At 34.2% G+C, this 18,277-nt stretch overlaps 3 protein-coding genes across 4 annotated transcripts in view; all 3 read left to right on the top strand.

The window, feature by feature from the left end:
- Nucleotides 1–6,525: 6,525 nt before the first annotated feature.
- Nucleotides 6,526–8,630, top strand: LOC116011401 (GDSL esterase/lipase At5g33370-like). The gene is made up of 5 exons (XM_031250965.1): nt 6,526–6,854; nt 6,952–7,079; nt 7,167–7,409; nt 7,671–7,923; nt 8,127–8,630. Exons 1-5 carry the CDS (start codon nt 6,629–6,631, stop codon nt 8,360–8,362), a joined length of 1,086 nt encoding a protein of 361 aa, XP_031106825.1. The 5' UTR covers nt 6,526–6,628; the 3' UTR covers nt 8,363–8,630.
- A 3,123-nt stretch (nt 8,631–11,753) lies between these two features.
- Nucleotides 11,754–14,194, top strand: LOC116010069 (GDSL esterase/lipase At5g33370-like). Its single transcript, XM_031249332.1, has 5 exons — nt 11,754–12,042; nt 12,419–12,546; nt 12,726–12,968; nt 13,576–13,828; nt 13,962–14,194. The coding sequence occupies exons 1-5, from the start codon at nt 11,754–11,756 to the stop codon at nt 14,192–14,194; spliced, it is 1,146 nt and encodes a 381-aa protein (XP_031105192.1).
- Nucleotides 14,195–15,706: 1,512 nt separating this feature from the next.
- LOC116010516 (protein ILITYHIA) overlaps nt 15,707–18,277 on the top strand; it is a 25,289-nt gene continuing 22,718 nt past the window's right edge. For both annotated transcript variants that reach the window (XM_031249958.1, XM_031249957.1), the window contains exons 1-4: nt 15,707–15,995; nt 17,024–17,400; nt 17,484–17,615; nt 17,783–18,164. In XM_031249958.1, the coding sequence (XP_031105818.1) occupies nt 15,881–15,995; nt 17,024–17,400; nt 17,484–17,615; nt 17,783–18,164 (1,006 nt within the window). In that variant the 5' untranslated portion in view covers nt 15,707–15,880. The remainder of the gene's footprint in view (nt 15,996–17,023; nt 17,401–17,483; nt 17,616–17,782; nt 18,165–18,277) is intronic.

The raw sequence follows: 18,277 nt of genomic DNA, 5'->3' as shown, positions 1-18,277 counted from the left end.
AAAAAAAAAAAAAAAAAAAAAAAAAAAAAAAAAAAAAAAAAAAAAAAAAAAAAAAAAAAAAAAAAAAAAAAAAAAAACTCGCGGCGCAGGTTTTTCATATTTGCAGGATAAAAACACTAATTAAAATTCACTTCTCACATTTGTTTAAAACTCAACAATAAATTTTTATTATTCAAAAAACTCACCTAAAAATTATATTGGGGATGGCTAGATAATCAGCCAATTATGACACATCACTATGGGCAGAACTTGTTCCAACTTCCAAGAATGTGTATTTATATCCATCTTGCGGTTCAAGATTTGACAAGTTTTCTCATCTTAATTTGGACTTTTTGCTCTCTCTCTCTAACTTTGTTGGGCTGGTCTCAAGCCACAGTCCACAAGCCACTTCATACCCATACAAACATGTCAATATATATGTAAGGTTCAACTTAGTCCAATTAAAATTGAGATTGCTTTTATTAATCACTTGTGATTTAAGTGAAAGAAATTTGATTACTCCGAATGTTAAAAGAAGGGAAAAGTTCTTCAAATAGAGTCTAACTAACACTTGTGTCTAAAGTGATGTAATTCACTCGAAATGTAATGAGAAGTGATCGATTATATTCATGTATAGCAGTATAGGGATGTTACTATAAGAAAATTAAAAGTTCATTTTTTTTAAATTTATTTATAACTTTATTTCTAACAGTTGGAATGCCCTTAAAAGGAGGTTTGATCACAATTAATGTGCATGCCACTCACTATTTAAGAACTAAGCCAAGACCACCGCCCCTCTTGGATAGATTCTCATGGATTTGTGGATCTCTTATTTCAGTAGTAATGCCTTTAGATCAAACCAAAACAGCTAAATTGAGTCATAATAACGTATTTGAGTTGATTCAGTTCAATTATCTCATCAATATATTTATTAAAAAAAAAAAAAGTGTACTGCTACTCAAACTAACACGGGCTGAATAATTATACCTCAATATTATGCATGAAACTTTATTCTAGGATACCCACACTATCCTTAAAACTTTATTCCGGTATTTGATTTGTACCCTTGCCCAATAAAATTTTTTCATGCTATACAATTCAACATTGCTCTAAAAGATCTTGCATATATAGTGGTGCAAATCCCATTCTTTTTCTTATGTGGGACAAATGCTACTTATAAGTTTTTACACATTCATTTTTCAACTCAAATAGGTCTACTTTAATAATCAATTTCTCATTCATTCATTATCCGTTTTGAGCGTACAATGTATCAATGTCTTTGTCTCTCTACTAAGAACCTGAATCCACGTTAACTTGAACCAAATTAAAAATGGGTCGCACATATATTTGTACCACAAAACATGAATCCACGTTGACCCGAACCTGAATCCACTTTCAAGGGCCTTTTTTGCTATTTTGTTCTAACATTAAGTGTGCTTTAATTTCAGTGGACACCAAAGTAACAAGGCTTAGAGACCATGTCATTTTCATCATACTGTAATTTGGATTTATGAGCCTACACAATTGGGTAGCGATCGAAGCTAATTTGAGAGGCCGTGGGGATACGCCTTAATTTTGATTTGACATGTTTGGCATTACAATTTATACATCAAAAAAATACTAATTATGCTTTCGAAAGTAGAAAAAAAAAAAAAACTGGTATTTAACACTAATTCTAGGTATTATCACAACCAATGAGAATGTGTCATTTCAACTTAAAATTAAAGAAGAAAAAAAATAGGACCTTAGCCTCAGTTATACTGTATGCAAACTGCCTTCAATAATTCACACTTGATTAACTAACCAACAAAATTTCTACAAAAGTATTCCAAGCGTGATTTACCCCTCTGGTATAATTTGCAAACTATTATACATGAGCAATACCAGGGATCAAGTCCCCTCTGTTCAACTGAGTTACCATAATTTACATCATCATAGATGCTCTGTCGAGTCGGAGCGCGGGGCTCTTGAAATTGAAGATTCAACATTTTAAGAAGAAACTATTACACATAAATAAAATTTACCTAATAAACGAGTAATGATTATGAATTTTTTTCATAAAAAATATAGTATGGGAAGCATTCAGCTTGCGGATAAATTAAAATAGTATATCGGAGATTGATCTGAGGGGAGCAATGATATGATCATCTTCGATGTTCGTAAAGACCAGAAGGAATGTGCAGTAAGTACAGTGCAACCAATTATATTGTGGGAATTAATTGCAGTGGTAAAGGCATGAAGGAGTAGGTGCGATTGATATACCTATTTTGGATCTGAAAATAAACCAATTCACAAAGTACTTGAAAGCACCTCCCAAGGTAGCTGAACTGTAACCCCACATCATCTATTCACCTCACATGCCTGCCAGCTGCATTAGCTTCAATTCTTCCCTCCCCACACTTCCTAGCCTATCACTCTTTCAACAACGCATCTAGCAAGATAAGATTAATACAATCGAGTTTTAGTTAAATTTCATTCAGAGTGACTTTCCTAAAAACGTTTTTTCATATACATGGACAAGATTATCTCGTTTATTCTGCTTAATTATACACACTTCATGTTTTTCGGTGATAAGAAAAATCTGCAGTCACTATCAGACGATGTGCATTGGTAAACCCTATTATTGTAGTCATCAAACTGCACCGGATAAATAAACAAACCATATTAAAAAAGGAGATATAAATTATATGAGGAGTCAATGCATTTTTTTCATGTGTTACTTTCTTCATATATATATATATACAACTAACTGATAACTATCGTACTATATGCATGGTAAATGGAAAGAGATATTTATGAATGTCCCAAGAGCCATGGAAGGAAATATAGAAGTTGGTACTAATAAAAAAATAAAAAATAAAAATCTTTGTGGTACGTACATATATTAATTTAGTTGTTTGTCCCGTAAAAAATTAAGAGTTTATCACTATTAATTGTTGGTACATGAACCATTCGTATTAATGACTATTAGTGAATTTAATAACTAAATTATAAATTAATCATGAACCATCATGTCACGTGATATATATATAATCTTCATACATGATATATTGCTTATGTGTAATAGTTCACGGACTACACAAGAGAGGTAATAAATTGCATTAGGAAAATCTTATGCAATGAACTCAATCAAGGTATTGACAATAATAATCAAATTTGTGCAAACGTGACTTTTAATTATGTATGTCAATAATATATAACACAATTGATCACCTTTTCAGGGCAAACATGCATGATATCTTGTTATATATATGACATATATGCATGCAACTAAACTCAAATGTTGGTGGATTTGTGACACCCTAAAAAGGGATGCATATTAATTACTAAAAATCAAAATAAAAGGAATCAATACGAATGTGACAATGATGAATATGCCCACTAAAACGATGTCTAATTTGACTCCTACTACTTATCAATCACTTTGATAACAATCTAACAACATATTATATATGATCAATGATGTTTGAAACTGATATTTCATTAATAGCCTCTTTTGCACAAATTAATAAGAATCTTGGTCAGTCATCAACATCATAATTCATAAACACCGATGATGATGATTGACAACATATATATAATGCCACCCGTCATAATCTTGTTAATTAATATATATAAAGGCATAAAGCCTCATATTAGACACGAATTCTTTCTAGTTTTGATATATGATAATGATTGCACATTTGTAATATTTAGTTGCATAGCAAAAGAGCCATGATGATGGTGACCAATAAATCTTGCATGTAGTTGGGGGATTCTCACAAACTATTGCTTTTAGGTTGGGGCCGTATGCATGGATAAAGAAAGATTATATGCATGTATTAGAGATATCATTCCATGCAATATACGTGTATATATTTTTTTTATAGTCTTGTCCCGTTACTTAGTTTGTATCGGGAATTAAGTGTTACGTTTAATGTGACTCTCCTGTTTTGAATTGGAGACAATGCTTGGTTACGGACACGTAATTAAGGTATTCCTCTTGCCAAATAAGTTCTTGTGGAGAATGAATAGCTAGTTTATTTTGGGTGTTCTCTCGATCTCTTGTTGATTTTATTATTATTATTTTTTAAAAAAGTATGAGGTAAAAAAAAATGGTTCTTGAAAACACTAGTCATTATGGTTATTAGTTTTAGAAACAATAAATATGACTGATCGGAGTAACTTTTTAAAAAGGTTACACCTTCGATTTTTCTATAAGTTCTATTCATTGATAGTTGTCTATTGACCTTATTTGTTTGAGTCGGTTGGTTCACCTCTATTTTTATTTTTGTCAGCTGGAGTCATAAAGCGAATTTCACTTAAAACATACATTTATGTAATGGTTGTAGATTTTTTCGTAAATTAAAATATAATACAACTGTTTTTAGAACATCATTCCAGCCATTTTTGGCCCATCACGTTAGGAAATTAGAATAGAAACTAAAAATGAAATTGTTATATATGTGACATATATGCATGCAACTAATCTCAAATGTTGATGAATTTGTGGCACCCAAAAAGAGGATGTATATTAATTACTAAAAATCATAATCAAAGGAACCCACGCGAATGTGACAATGATGAATTTGGCTGGTACTTATCAGTTATCAATCACTTTAATAACAATCTAACATCATATAATATATGATCCATGATGTTTGAAATTGATCTTTCATTAATAGCCTCTTTTTTGCATAATTTAATAAGAATCTTGGTCGGTTATCAACATCACAATCCACAAATACTAATAATAATTGATAACATATGTATAATACCACCCGTCCTAATCTTCTCAATAGATATATACTCCATATATAAAGTTTCACATTAAACACAAATACTTTCTAGCTTTAATTTGATACATGATAATGATTGCACATTTGTAATATTAATGGAATTTTAGTTGCATACGAAAAGAGCCATGATAGATGATGGTGACCAATAAATCTTGCATGTAGTTGAGGGATTCTCATAAACTAGTGCTTTTAGGTTGGGGCCGTTTGCATGGATAAAGAAAGTTTATATATGTGTATGTATTAGAGGTATAATTTCATACTATATATATATATATATATATATATATATATATATATATATATATATCTTGTATATTTTATTATATTCATGTTGCGCAACTTAGCTTGGGTTATTAGGATTTACGATAATTTAATGTAGCGGACTCCCCGGTCTTTGAGACGATATTTGGTTATAGACACGCTGGGCATTCGTTTGTCAAATAAGTTCTTGTGGATAATAAATTGTTAGTTTATTTTTAGTGTTATCTCGATGTCTTGTATTTCTTTTTTAAAATAAAAAAATTTGTTCTTGCTTTAACTATATGTAACCAGTCATTTTGGCTATCAATTTTAGAAAAAATAAATGTTAAATTTTTTTGAAAATACGGAATAAAAAATAACAATTAATGTCTTAGAGTGACATATATAAGAGTAAGGAACTATTTTTTTTTTTTATTTGTTGGGTTCCTTTATACTCCGTAGTATATTGATTTAATTTTTTTGTGCATTAGAAAACTTTATATTATTGAGTGTCACATTAATTTTCATTTCATTTTCTTTGTCAAATGTCAGGATATAAATTTAAAATAATAAAAACAATAAAAGTATAGTAACATGCAATAAATAGTATCTCTATGATTTCTTATCCTCTCTATTACATAATATTCAAAACCATCATTTAGCAATTGGGTTGGGAGTACTTTTTATGTTTTAACATATTTTGATGAGTTTGAAACAAACATTTAATTTATAATACAATGATAGTTTTATCATTTTCATATATCACAATTTTATAAAATTATTATTTCACGAATAACAATAAAAAAAATATGAAGAAGATTTTTTTTAATAATTCGAAGTGACTTAAGTAATAAATAAATAATTAAGAGTTTTTTTTTTTTTGAAAACAAATAATTAAGAGTTGAATCCTAATACAAACAAGATAAGTGTAATGCAGTGGATAGCTTGTTATATATCACGTATAGAGTTTCAAAGTTTGATTCTGTATAAAAAGTCTAAACCAATCAACTATAGACAACCGTACTTATCATGATTTAGACTCTTTGTAATTTCCACTAAGGTTATAAGAGGGTTTTACCCAAAACACATATCAAGGACGGCAATAGATCAAAGCGTAATGCAACAGTTTTTAAAACATCATTCCAACTACTTCTGTCGAAATTAGAATAGAAAGTAAAAATGAAATTTGATTAGTATAAAATTTATCCACTATGTTAATTGAAGAATTGAATGAAGAATATACAGAGCAGAAAGTACAAACAATTAATTACTTTTTTTCTGTAAGATACATAACTTCATTTTTCTTCTTATTCTCTGAAACAAATAACCATCCCTTCACAAGTGCAGGAATTACTGCAGTTTTGGAGGTCTGAGTTGAACAAGTGGTCCATGGTAGAATCGGCCGCAATTAATGGCTTCGATTTGCCTCCGACACTCCACCAAACTCTGTACAATGCGGGAGTTTTGCACACACTCCGATCACGCAATACTCACCTCCATCCCCTTGTATATAAGGATCTCCTCCGCGTTACACTTGCAGAGCATCAGACCACAACACAACACAACACAACACAGATCACTCCTTCTCTCATAGGATCTCTCTCAATACAACATAGTACTATAGTTGTATCATGGCCGGTTACGGTGTTGGTGTTCTCGCCCTGCTGCTTCTGATTGTGGCTCCGTCGGCGGAGGCTCGGGCGTTCTTCGTGTTCGGCGATTCGCTTGTGGATAATGGCAACAACGATTACCTAGCCACCACTGCCCGGGCCGACTCGCCGCCTTATGGCATTGACTACCCGACTCATCGCCCCACCGGCCGATTCTCCAACGGCCTCAGCATTCCTGATATCATTAGTGAGTTTAAACTGATAGTTAGACTATACATTTATATTATGTTATGTTAGTTATATATGTTGGTTACATTTTATTTTTTATTTTTGGCATTTTTTAGGTGAGCGGTTGGGATTGGCGGTTGCAGAGCCGTATCTGAGCCCAATGCTGAAAGGGGACAGGCTGCTCGGAGGAGCCAACTTTGCTTCTGCTGGAGTTGGCATCCTCAATGACACTGGCTTTCAATTTGTATGTAATTTTGTTTGGTGCGATTTTACTATCAATTTAAATTTTTATATGGATATGGTAAACTTATTACAAAATCTTGACTTGCAGTTGAACATAATCCATATTGGGAAACAATTGGAGTACTTCGAACAGTATCAGATGCGTGTGAGTCAACTTATCGGGGCAGAAGGGACGCGGCAGCTGGTCAACGACGCTCTGGTGCTAATCACCCTCGGTGGAAACGATTTCGTTAACAACTACTACTTGGTTCCATACTCCGCAAGATCTCGTCAGTTCTCCCTTCCTGACTACGTTCGCTACCTCATTTCTGAGTACCGCAAAATTCTTCAGGTAATCATTATAAACTCTTTTTTTTTTCAATATATAACCACTATCTGATGGTGTGCACTGAGTAAATCACTCTTTGTGCTCAGACTAAGAATACTGAACTTAGAAAATCATAGTTACCAAATCAAAAATCTGACCAACTTAGTTAGGATGACTCCCAGTTTAAACTCTTTTTTTTTTCATCTAATAATGCCTTGTGACTTGTGAGTAGTATCTCACTATCTTGGTTATAATTAGTGTGAAAAATGACTACTTGTGATGCAGAAAATGTATGATTTGGGAGCCAGAAGGGTGCTGGTGACAGGAACAGGACCACTAGGGTGCGTGCCGTCAGAGCTGGCGCAGAGGAGCCCAACAGGGGTGTGTGCATTGGAACTGCAACGGGCTGCCAACTTGTACAACCCCCAGCTGCGTCAGCTAATTGCGGAACTCAACAACGAGCTCGGCGCCGATGTTTTCATTGCTGCCAACACTTTCCAAATGAACATGGACTTTATCTCCAACCCCCGAGCATACGGTAATTAAACAGATTTACTCTTTTTGCTCAAGTCAAGGTTAATAGACTGTTACTGCTAAAAGTTTGTAACCTTATGTTTACTAAATCACCAGCATGATCAACTTAGTTGGAGTTTATTTCTACACGAATTTAATTTAATTTGACCAGTTTACATTATAGTCAGATTATATTCATACCTTAATCTGTCTATGGTGCATTTATAGGATTCGTGACATCAAGGATAGCATGTTGTGGACAAGGTCTGTACAACGGGATCGGGCTATGCACAGCGCTGTCCAACTTGTGCCCAGACAGGAACATATTTGCATTCTGGGATGCATTCCATCCGACGGAAAGGGCAAGCAGGATTATTGTGCAGCAGATCCTGACCGGAACCTCGGAGTATATGCATCCCATGAATCTCACTGCCGTCATGGAGTTGGATTCCAGGAGGACCTAATAATCAGCCATGCTGCCGCGGCGGTGTTAATCCTCAGTATTATTGTTTGTTTTATTGTGATTGTGGATCATCTTGTTTTGCCATTAGATTTATATATATTATATTAAGTAGAGTTATGTATGATTCATCGTTATAAATGTATAACTATATGTATACTCTGTATTCCGTGAGTGATGTTTAGTTGCTTTTAAGGTTTGTGGCAACTTTGTCAATTTGTAGTTCAAGGTTTCGGAGAAATAATTATCCAAACATTTATTTTTTTGGAGAATTGATTTTTAGTTAATATATGTTACAAAAACAAAAATCTAATTTATTTATGAGTATTATTGTGACTTGTTATAATTAATTGATTAATTAACGGATTAATCATTATATCGTGTACTATGATTGCGGTTAACTAACAGACTCCATAGTTTAATAATTAATCAATCCTGAAACACATTCCTCGTATTATAAATAATACAATGGAGGACTTTAAAAAAAAAAAAAAACAAAAAACAAAAAAACAGGGGACATTTACAATGATGGCAATCTGGCAAAGTTCATTTACCCCAAATTGGAGAGGATGGATCACAATCATCACATGGAGCCATGGAGGGTGGGTGGTTCATCTTGAATCCTTGATTTCAAATATATGCAAGTTTTCTATTTTTATTTTTACATACTGCTATGTATTTGCGTCTAACATAATGAATTAACTCAATTAAGTATGGATGGAATCATATTCAAGATAACTATTTGAGAGTTTAAATATGTGTAGGTTCATGTAATAACTCAACACATTGACGAATTAAGTTAATATGCCATATCGAGACAACACCAGTTAAGTTGGTCGAATAATTAGCTTGGTAACTCCATGTATGACTTGTCTATTTCCCTTTTTAGTTTGAATCGGTCAAGTATATATAACCTAGACTGATTTATCCACATGCATGGATATTCGGATAACAGTTGCGAAATTTCCTATAAATTAAAGTTAACATGCCACAACAATTAAGCAGGGGAAGTCTGAATATGTTACAGATGCTTCGGTCATCACAAAACTTCAACCTAACTAGATTGAATTAATGAATTGAAGATGGAAGATAATTGTATTGTCGTGTTATATTATATATAGAGATCAGTGTTTGAAACGTTGAAGTATGAGAGGCAGTGACGGTGGTATTACCTGCATTACGTTACCAATGGTCCAATGCATTAACGCCTGGTAAGTAGCAGTTAATACCTAAGATGGGTTGTAGAAAACAGGAATCATCAATGCATGGGGAAGGTATATATCCTGTCACTCCTTCCAAAATGATTATATCAATTGTACATTTGTACTGTATTAATTATCTACTTTAATTTTATGTTTATTTAATAATAATGTCATTAACTAATCTTCAAAAAAAAAAAATTCATTAACTATCAAATTTTTACATATTTTAGTCATTTAGTATCGGGAAAATCGCACTTTTGGTCCCTCAATTGTTGCCCGATCTGCAATGTGATCCCCCATTGTCAATTTTAGGCAATTGGGTCCCTAATAGTTTTAAACCTTAGCCAATGTTGTCCTCCGGTCAGATTTGGCTCTAACCAGTGTTAATACCATGGACATTTAGGTAATTTCACACCCCTTTTCTTTTTACCTTTGGCTCTGACCTGTGTTAACCCAAGTTCATTTCACCTAGAAAAAAAAGGGGTGACTCACCGGAGGGTGTCCTCAAAGATTCTCCAAAACAATTTGATAAAATCAAGCTTAGACCAACTTCACAATGCTGGATGTGGGTTCTTTTATGAAACAATTAACACAAGAATCAACTCAAAAGACAAAGATTTATACAAATTGACAAACAGATAGATCGAAACTAAAAATTTATCATAAAAAAATTGAATAAAAAAGAACAATAACCGAAAGAAAGAGATTCACTCATTAGGATGCATTAAATGCATAAGATAATGATGAAGATTAAAGGCCGCAGCCGTAGCTGCAACCGCAGCCGGTTGCGACCTCAGGCCACCTGCTTCCGGTTGCGACCCAATTAAAAAGAGAATACCAACCTACTTCCAATTGAGACCTCACGCCACTGCTGGTCAGCCGCATGTCCTCACTCCATCGTCGGTCCGCCACACGGCACGTCAGTTTGGTCCTCTGGTTCGCAGTAGCTACGCAAGACTCTTGGGAGGGAGAGTGATAATCCGAAAATTGAAATTTGGCTATCATTTAATATATATACTTTGGGTTTATTTTATAAACATGAAAATATATTGTTAAAAATGACTGGACAACAGGTACACTTTACTCCGGCGACTTTCCCTATTTGTTTGCTGAATCCTTGATCTATCTGATGGATTACGTGAAATTGGTGTACGTTTGGTCACTGAAAATCAGCCGTGGTCGCCAGTGACCGGCGGCTGGCTCGAACTTGGAAGCATAATTCAAGAAATCTGGGCTGAACATATTCTTCTCCTCGACACTACTAACCCTTCCCCCCCAAAACATTCCTCCATCTGCTGCAACAGCCACACTATTAGGCCAAGATACGATGAGAAGAGCTTCCCAAAGGGGTATTCAGTTGAAGGAGTGAGTTCTTGTTGGTCCCCTCCCGGAGGTGAGAATCTCTGAGGACACCCTCCCATGAGTGACAAATCTAAAAAGCAACGGAGGAGGAAGAGGAAATTGGGGGTAAATCTGTGTTTAACACATGTCAGAGCCAAGGTTAAAAAAAAAGGTGCGAAATTACCTAAATGTCCATGGTATTAACACTGGTTAGAGTCAAATCTACCGGAGGACAACATTGGCTAAGGTTTAAGACTATTAGGGACCCAATTGCCTAAAATTGACAATGGGGGATCACATTGCAGATCGGACAACAATTGAGGGACCAAAAGTACGATTTTTCCTTTAGTATCTGAGAGTGTATACTGGACAAAACAAAACATGACCTTTAAATATGACAATTATGTTATACTCATCCAACCATTTCTTTGAAGGCAAGCGTCATATATATACTTTGACTATTAGGGTTGACACTCAAATTTGTAGCCTAAATTATGACCGCACCGCGGATCATACATCCCCATCCACCACCACTATATACTACAACCTACCCAATTAAGAAACGCTTCACAACTGAATCCCCAGTTAAGACAAGGAAACTCTGTTCTGATCGGAGTTGAATGATTTAATTTAATATTTTAATGGATGCATTAATTTGGGTTTAACCAGAATCACCATTATTAATTAATACCATCATCTTCCCATCCAGCTCCCTCTCCTTTGCTAAACAACCGTCCTATGCATTGATTACTACATATATGCTCCGTCTCTTTTATGTATATATATATATACGCCTCTGATGATCTCCTTTCCCCACACTTCACTAGAGTTCTTAGTTACACTATATTGGTCATGGGGAAATTAAACACAGTAACACTATACACACATATGGGCGCCGCTGCTGTAACTTTCTTCCTCAAATTCGCGGTGATTTTTGGCCTCTCGGCGGCGTTGCTTGCCGCAGATGTGGCGGAGGGGCGGCGCGCGTTTTTCGTGTTCGGAGATTCGTTGGTCGACAATGGCAACAACAACTTCCTTGCCACCAGTGCCCGCGCCGATTCTCCCCCCTATGGTATTGATTATCCCACTCACCGCCCCACCGGCCGTTTCTCCAACGGCCTCAACATCCCGGACATTATCAGTTAAGTTCCGATCGATCGCCCAATTCAATCCACTTTCTATCGTCCCGTCCGGTTATGAGTTTTTTCTACCCACCGTTTTCAGTCCATGCATGTTAATTACGTAAGACCGACCTTTTTACCTATGACCCGGACGGATTTTTATTTTTGTTTTATTTTTTCCGTTTTCTGGAGGTAGGAAACCAGAGAATTGAAATAAAATCATTCTTAATATTCTAAATCTAATGTCAAAAGGTGATGTGGTCAAGTAGCATAGTTGTGGCGCTCACTGTATTACTGTAGTAACAAAGTCAATAGCATTCAGAAACAAAAAAAATAAAAAAAAATTGTTTATGTGATTTTTGTTTTGTTTTATATATATTTCATTTCATTATTTAGGTGAAAAGTTAGGATCGGAACCAACAATGCCGTATTTGAACCCACAGCTCGATGGGCAAAAGCTTCTTGTCGGTGCCAATTTTGCTTCCGCCGGAGTCGGCATATTGAATGACACTGGAATCCAATTCGTAAGCCTATAATAATCTCTATCATCTATAGTTTAAATTAATTTTAATTTCATATTTAAATAACTCAAACGAACTAATTTCACTTTTATAAACTAACTTATTTTTTGTCTTAATCATGTTTTGTATATGCATGGTGGATGGATGATATATAAATATGTTTATCTCAATTTAAAATGCAGGTAAATATAATAAATATCTACCAACAGCTAGACTACTTCGCAGAATATCAACAAAGATTGGCGAAATTGATTGGTGCCGAGAAGGCGAAGAAGCTGGTGAATGATGCCCTTGTTCTAATCACCCTCGGCGGAAATGATTTCGTCAACAACTATTATTTGATCCCCTTTTCGCCAAGGTCTCGCCAATTCACCCTTCCCAATTACGTTGACTTCGTCATCTCCGAATACAAAAAAGTTCTAAAGGTAACTTTTACCATTATATTATAGAAATAAAACTATATTACGTAGCTTAAATGTCATTTGATCTTTCTTTCTTTCTTTTTTTTTCTTCTGTAAGGCCTCATCAACACACATTTATCAATTATTTTCTTCAAGTATTTTAAAGTGTATTTGTATAGATTATTCTTTGATAAAGTTCTATTATGTATTGTCTAAAAATAGATTTATGACATTCATCTCGGTCATGACCAAGAGTACGTATATATTGACTAAATTTATTGATATAGTCAATATATACGTACTCTTGCTCATGATTGATACACGCCCATTAAATATTAATTACTTTAAGAAACAATGAAAATTGAAACGCAAGTCTCAATTCTAAAAATATATTTTATACTTGCACTAATTATTGGGCATGTAAAGGTGCCAGATTAGTTTTCCAACTCACTTAATAGGAGAAATTGCAAGTATTTACTTATGTCAAATTAAAATTGTTATTTAAATTCATATCGCGCAATGGCTACTTATTAACCATTTTTTTCAATAATGCATGGTGACTTAATGTGCAACATCTTGATACATAATGTTATACCATTGTTCACTTTTACATTCAATAACATATATATAGAGACTCTACGATTTGGGAGCTCGAAAGGTGATGGTTACGGGAACTGGACCGTTAGGGTGCGTGCCAGCGGAGCTTGCCCAGCATAGCTTAGATGGCAAATGTGCATCAGAGCTACAAAATGCAGCTTACATGTTCAACCCTAAGCTCGCTCGAATAATCAAATGTCTCAATAAGGAGATTAATTGCAATGCTTTCCTTGCTGTCAATACACACCAAATCCACATGGATTTCATCACTAACCCTAAAGCTTTTGGTACGTATGTATTAAACTTCCCGTCTAAAGTCATTTCATGATATCATTTTTCTATATATTGTATTGATTATGAGTCTTGCATAAAAATTTAAAATAAAATATTAATTTAATTAAGTCTCAAATTTGCATACAGGATTCGTGACGTCTCAAGTGGCATGTTGTGGACAAGGACCGTATAATGGGGTGGGACTATGCACACCATTGTCTCACTTGTGCACCAATAGAGACGAATATGCATTTTGGGATGCATTCCATCCATCAGAAAAGGCTAATAGAATAATTGTTGATCAAATGATGAATGGATCCAACACTTACATGCATCCCATGAACCTTAGCACCATCCTAGCTATGGATTCCAATGCTTAATCTTAGTTATCATAATCCATGTCAAATGTGTTTAGTTTATGTTGACCCTCTTAGTTATTCCTCTCCCTATGTTGCCATATATATATATATATATATATATATATATATATATATATATATATATATATATATATAAGGCCAATTACAATTTAAAGTTTGGGTGTTTGATTTATGTTACAATTTTTATTATCTCATCAATATCTTATGATTAAAAATTACATTGAGGTGTGTATTAATGGCCATGTTTATTACGCCAAAATTCATAATGGTACGAAATTCACTCATAACTACTAGTCTATGGCTGATAAACAACATATGAAAAGAACATGGAGACCTCGAGATCAAACGAGGATTTCGAGGATGCCTGCCTCTCGTTTAGCACCACCATATCCGCATCAGCCCGCCCCCTCCCCTTCCCTTAATAATTTCATCAGCGGCGCTGAGGCGGCGGCAGGCCGCCACTAGACCCTTCTCCTCCTCAGAGAATTCCAACTTGTGGATTACCAAACCAGGAGATGTGAAGGAGCGCCGCCGCCGTCGAAGCAGCAGTACCAAACACCATCTCATTCCAAAGTCTGAATTACCACGACCGCTTTCTCCCCGGCAAGATTCCAAGCAATAGCATTTTCCGCCGGAGCCTCATTCACCTTCACTCTCAATTGTACTGGTCCCATCTAGGTCAACAAAGAAAATGAAATTACATATTTATCCTTAGTTTTGACGTTTGACAAACGGCAGTTTCGACTGAGGACCAACTCGGTGAGAAATAACATAGTCGATGATGTAATTGGACAATTTTGAAAGTCGAGGACCCAAGTGGTGAAATCCCAATAGTCGAGGGACCAAATCGGTAATTAACTCAATAATATAATGTAGGAGATTTGTTTTGTAAAATATTTGAAAAATGCATATACTTGTATATAACGAGTATAATTTGCTTGATATTTAAATCATATAATGTATGAGATTTGTTTTGTAAAATATTTGAAAAATGCATATACTTGTATATATAGGATACGCTTGAATACAAGCTAGCTTATTGTTTAAAATTGTGATTTTGCTTCTTATGGTTTTTTTTTTTTTTTTTTTTACCCAAAATGATTGAATTTCTTACATATTAAAAGATTAATGACCTAACAAATTATTTGAATGATATTAATTCATTAGGACACATTTTTAGTCATTCTAAAAAAATAATTTAAGGTTGATTGAGTGGTTAGGTACTCCTGTATTTGCATGGATCAACATGCCGAAATGAAGAACCAATGTAAATAATTACACTTATAATTTGTTTTCAAAAAAAAAAATTACACTTATAATTTTGTGGTTCCGAAATCAATTGTTTGCTCAACTTAGGACTTATCCAATAAATACATAATATTATTTATTAATTTTAAACATAATAAATTAATAATTATAATAAGTATTAAAAGTTAAAAAATATAAAAAGGAAATCGGTTATATTTGAATATCACCTTAGAACCAAATTGAACTTACACCTCACCACATCATTAGCAATCTAAAACCCTAAAACTAAAAACTTTAAAGCTCAACTTCAGAGTACTGGACTCCTTTCCTACCCATTCCGCCGGCGGACGCCATATAATTTGGCGCAATCAGAATCAATAGATTCGAGCACCTCCGACTCTCGATTCACTGTCTGAACTCTGAACTGAATTTTAACACATGGCAAATCCAGTGGAATCACTCGTTTCCATTGATTCATTAGTGCCAACCTCATCCACCAAGCGTCGAGTTCAGATCTTCCGTGATGAGATTCCCTCTATTATCAGCGGTTCAGGTCAGCATTTCCACTTTTACAATCTATTTTGCAAGTACTATGTACTACTTATTACACTATATATATGCACCAATCTATTCCGTGTAAATTGAGTTTTTTTTTTTAATTATAAATTTTAATTTATAGAGCAGTTTGTTGTTCATCTTCAGTATTTTAATCTATATTTTAATAATGGGAAAACGTTATGCTTTTTTTTTTTTTTTTTTTTTTTTTTTTTTTACTCTTGATTTCCACGCGTGTGTATTTGCTTTGGCTTAGCCTTATGATCCCTGAGTTCATTTGAATTGGAGTTACTATTTATTCGTTGCATTTTGGTGTGAGAATGCTCTGTTTCTGCAAGAAAGTAAATATGCATTGTTGTGTTAGAGGCTGGTAAACGATCAAATTATGAGGAATGAGGATATCAAGCAGCATTATATGCATTATTATAATGCTCTATAGCTTCATATATTTTCCCTTGTTGCAAGCAAACATATTTGCATGTTTGCAATCTCTAGATGGGGAAGAATTCAACAAGTTTATCAAATAAAGGAAGCCAAAAGACCAACTTTATCAATTGATAGGACTTCAGAGTTTATATTCTAGCCTTCTAGGTATAGTTATGGGGACAATTTTGTTAGTTATTTTAGTAAACAGGTGGAAAATTCTGGATTGATGTGAATGCTTGAAACTTGAACAAAGTGAGGCTTATGCATCTATCTATTGCTAGAATGAAGCAAACCCTTGCTCACAAAAGAAAGCTTAAAGAAAAATAACACTTAAGGCTTGCAATGATTTACCCTCTATATTGATACTTGTTTAGATATTGGTAAATAGAAGCTAGGGATTGATGTTGAGACATATGAAGTGCCTGTTGAAACTGATATTTTTATTTATTTATTTATTATTATTATTATTATTATTTTTATTTTATTTTATTTTTTTGGTTATAATAACCTATGCTTTTAACATTATACTGCAGCATCTCTACTTTCATTTGTATCTTTTATACTTAAAATGCTGATGTAATCTTTTATATTAATCTGCAGAAATGACGACTGAGATGGCATCCGTGTTGGTAGATTTAATTTTCAAGACATTATTTGTTTATGATGATCGAGGATCAGTTAAAGCAGTAGATGATGTGGTAATAAAATCTCTGAGACAAGTAGCATTTATGAAGAGTTTTGCAGCAACCCTTGTACAGGTTATGGAAAAGAATTTGAAGTTTCAGTCGCATGTAGGCTGTCACAGACTTCTGAAGTGGTCTTGTCTCCTCCTTACTGAAAGTGAGTTTACCTCAGCATCGAAGAATGCATTTTGTAGAGTAGCACAAGTGCAGGCATCAATTCTTCATATTGGTATGCAAGGATCACTCCGTGTAAGAAGAGCCTGCAAACAGACATTTTTCTTTTTGTTCTCAAAGGTCTCATCTCCTAAAACTTTTGGCTTATTCTGGTTTGAAGTATGCCTTTAAAAAGTTATTAACTTTGTTTTATTCTCTTTCAGTTACCAGATATTTATGGAAGTTATATGGAAGAACTTAGGGATTCGAGGATCTCATGTAAGGATTGCCCTGAAATTGTACTGTTGATGCTAGAATATTCAACACTGAACCCTTCTTTATTTGAGAAGTGGAAGGTAATATCTGCTTGCTATTGATCTATTACATCATTGGGGATGCCTAGTATTTTATGCCTTTGATCATATTCTATGTAGTTGTAACTATGGAAAGATGTGTGTAAATGATACGGAGTACAAGTTTTACAACTTTACCTTATCTAATATTTTGTTCCTATATCATACAGCAAGTATTTCTTGACATGTACACCAAAGTGGTTCTAAATGCAAGAGAAAAGCCTCCAAGGGGCCTAAGTGAGGCCTTCTTTCCATTATTTACTCATCTATCTCATGAAGATTTTAAAAGTACTGTCATCCCGCTGTCTGTCAAGATGTTGAAACGGAACCCTGAGCTTGTTTTGGAATCAGTTGCAATCCTTTTACAATCTGCCAACCTTGACTTGAGCAAATATGCTGTTGAGATGCTTGCAGTGGTGTTAACACAGGCAAGGCATACTGATGAAGGAAGAAAAACTACTGCGTTATCCATAATACGATGCTTGAGCACAAAGTCTAGCAGTCCAGATGCTCTTGAAGAAATGTTCAAAGCAGTCAAATCTGTAATTGGAGGTTAGTTTTTTAACTTAATATTTTGTCATGGTTTGGCAATAATTTTAATTTATTTTAGAAATTGTTTTTTTGTTTTGTTTTGTTTTGTTTTTTTTTGGGGGGGGGGGGGGGAG

Source organism: Ipomoea triloba, chromosome 2 (genome assembly GCF_003576645.1).
Source record: "Ipomoea triloba cultivar NCNSP0323 chromosome 2, ASM357664v1".
NCBI lineage: Eukaryota > Viridiplantae > Streptophyta > Magnoliopsida > Solanales > Convolvulaceae > Ipomoea > Ipomoea triloba.
Note: the sequence above shows the minus strand (reverse complement) of the source record. Positions and strands in the feature narration are given on the sequence as shown.

Coding starts and splice junctions, on each gene's coding strand:
- LOC116011401 (XM_031250965.1), top strand. CDS start 6,629: ATGGCCGGTTACGGTGTTGGTGTTCTCGCCCTGCTGCTTCTGATTGTG. Junction 6,855..6,951: donor CAGCATTCCTGATATCATTA/GTGAGTTTAAAC, acceptor GGCATTTTTTAG/GTGAGCGGTTGGGATTGGCG. Junction 7,410..7,670: donor AGTACCGCAAAATTCTTCAG/GTAATCATTATA, acceptor CTTGTGATGCAG/AAAATGTATGATTTGGGAGC.
- LOC116010069 (XM_031249332.1), top strand. CDS start 11,754: ATGGGGAAATTAAACACAGTAACACTATACACACATATGGGCGCCGCT. Junction 12,547..12,725: donor ATGACACTGGAATCCAATTC/GTAAGCCTATAA, acceptor TTTAAAATGCAG/GTAAATATAATAAATATCTA. Junction 13,829..13,961: donor CACTAACCCTAAAGCTTTTG/GTACGTATGTAT, acceptor ATTTGCATACAG/GATTCGTGACGTCTCAAGTG.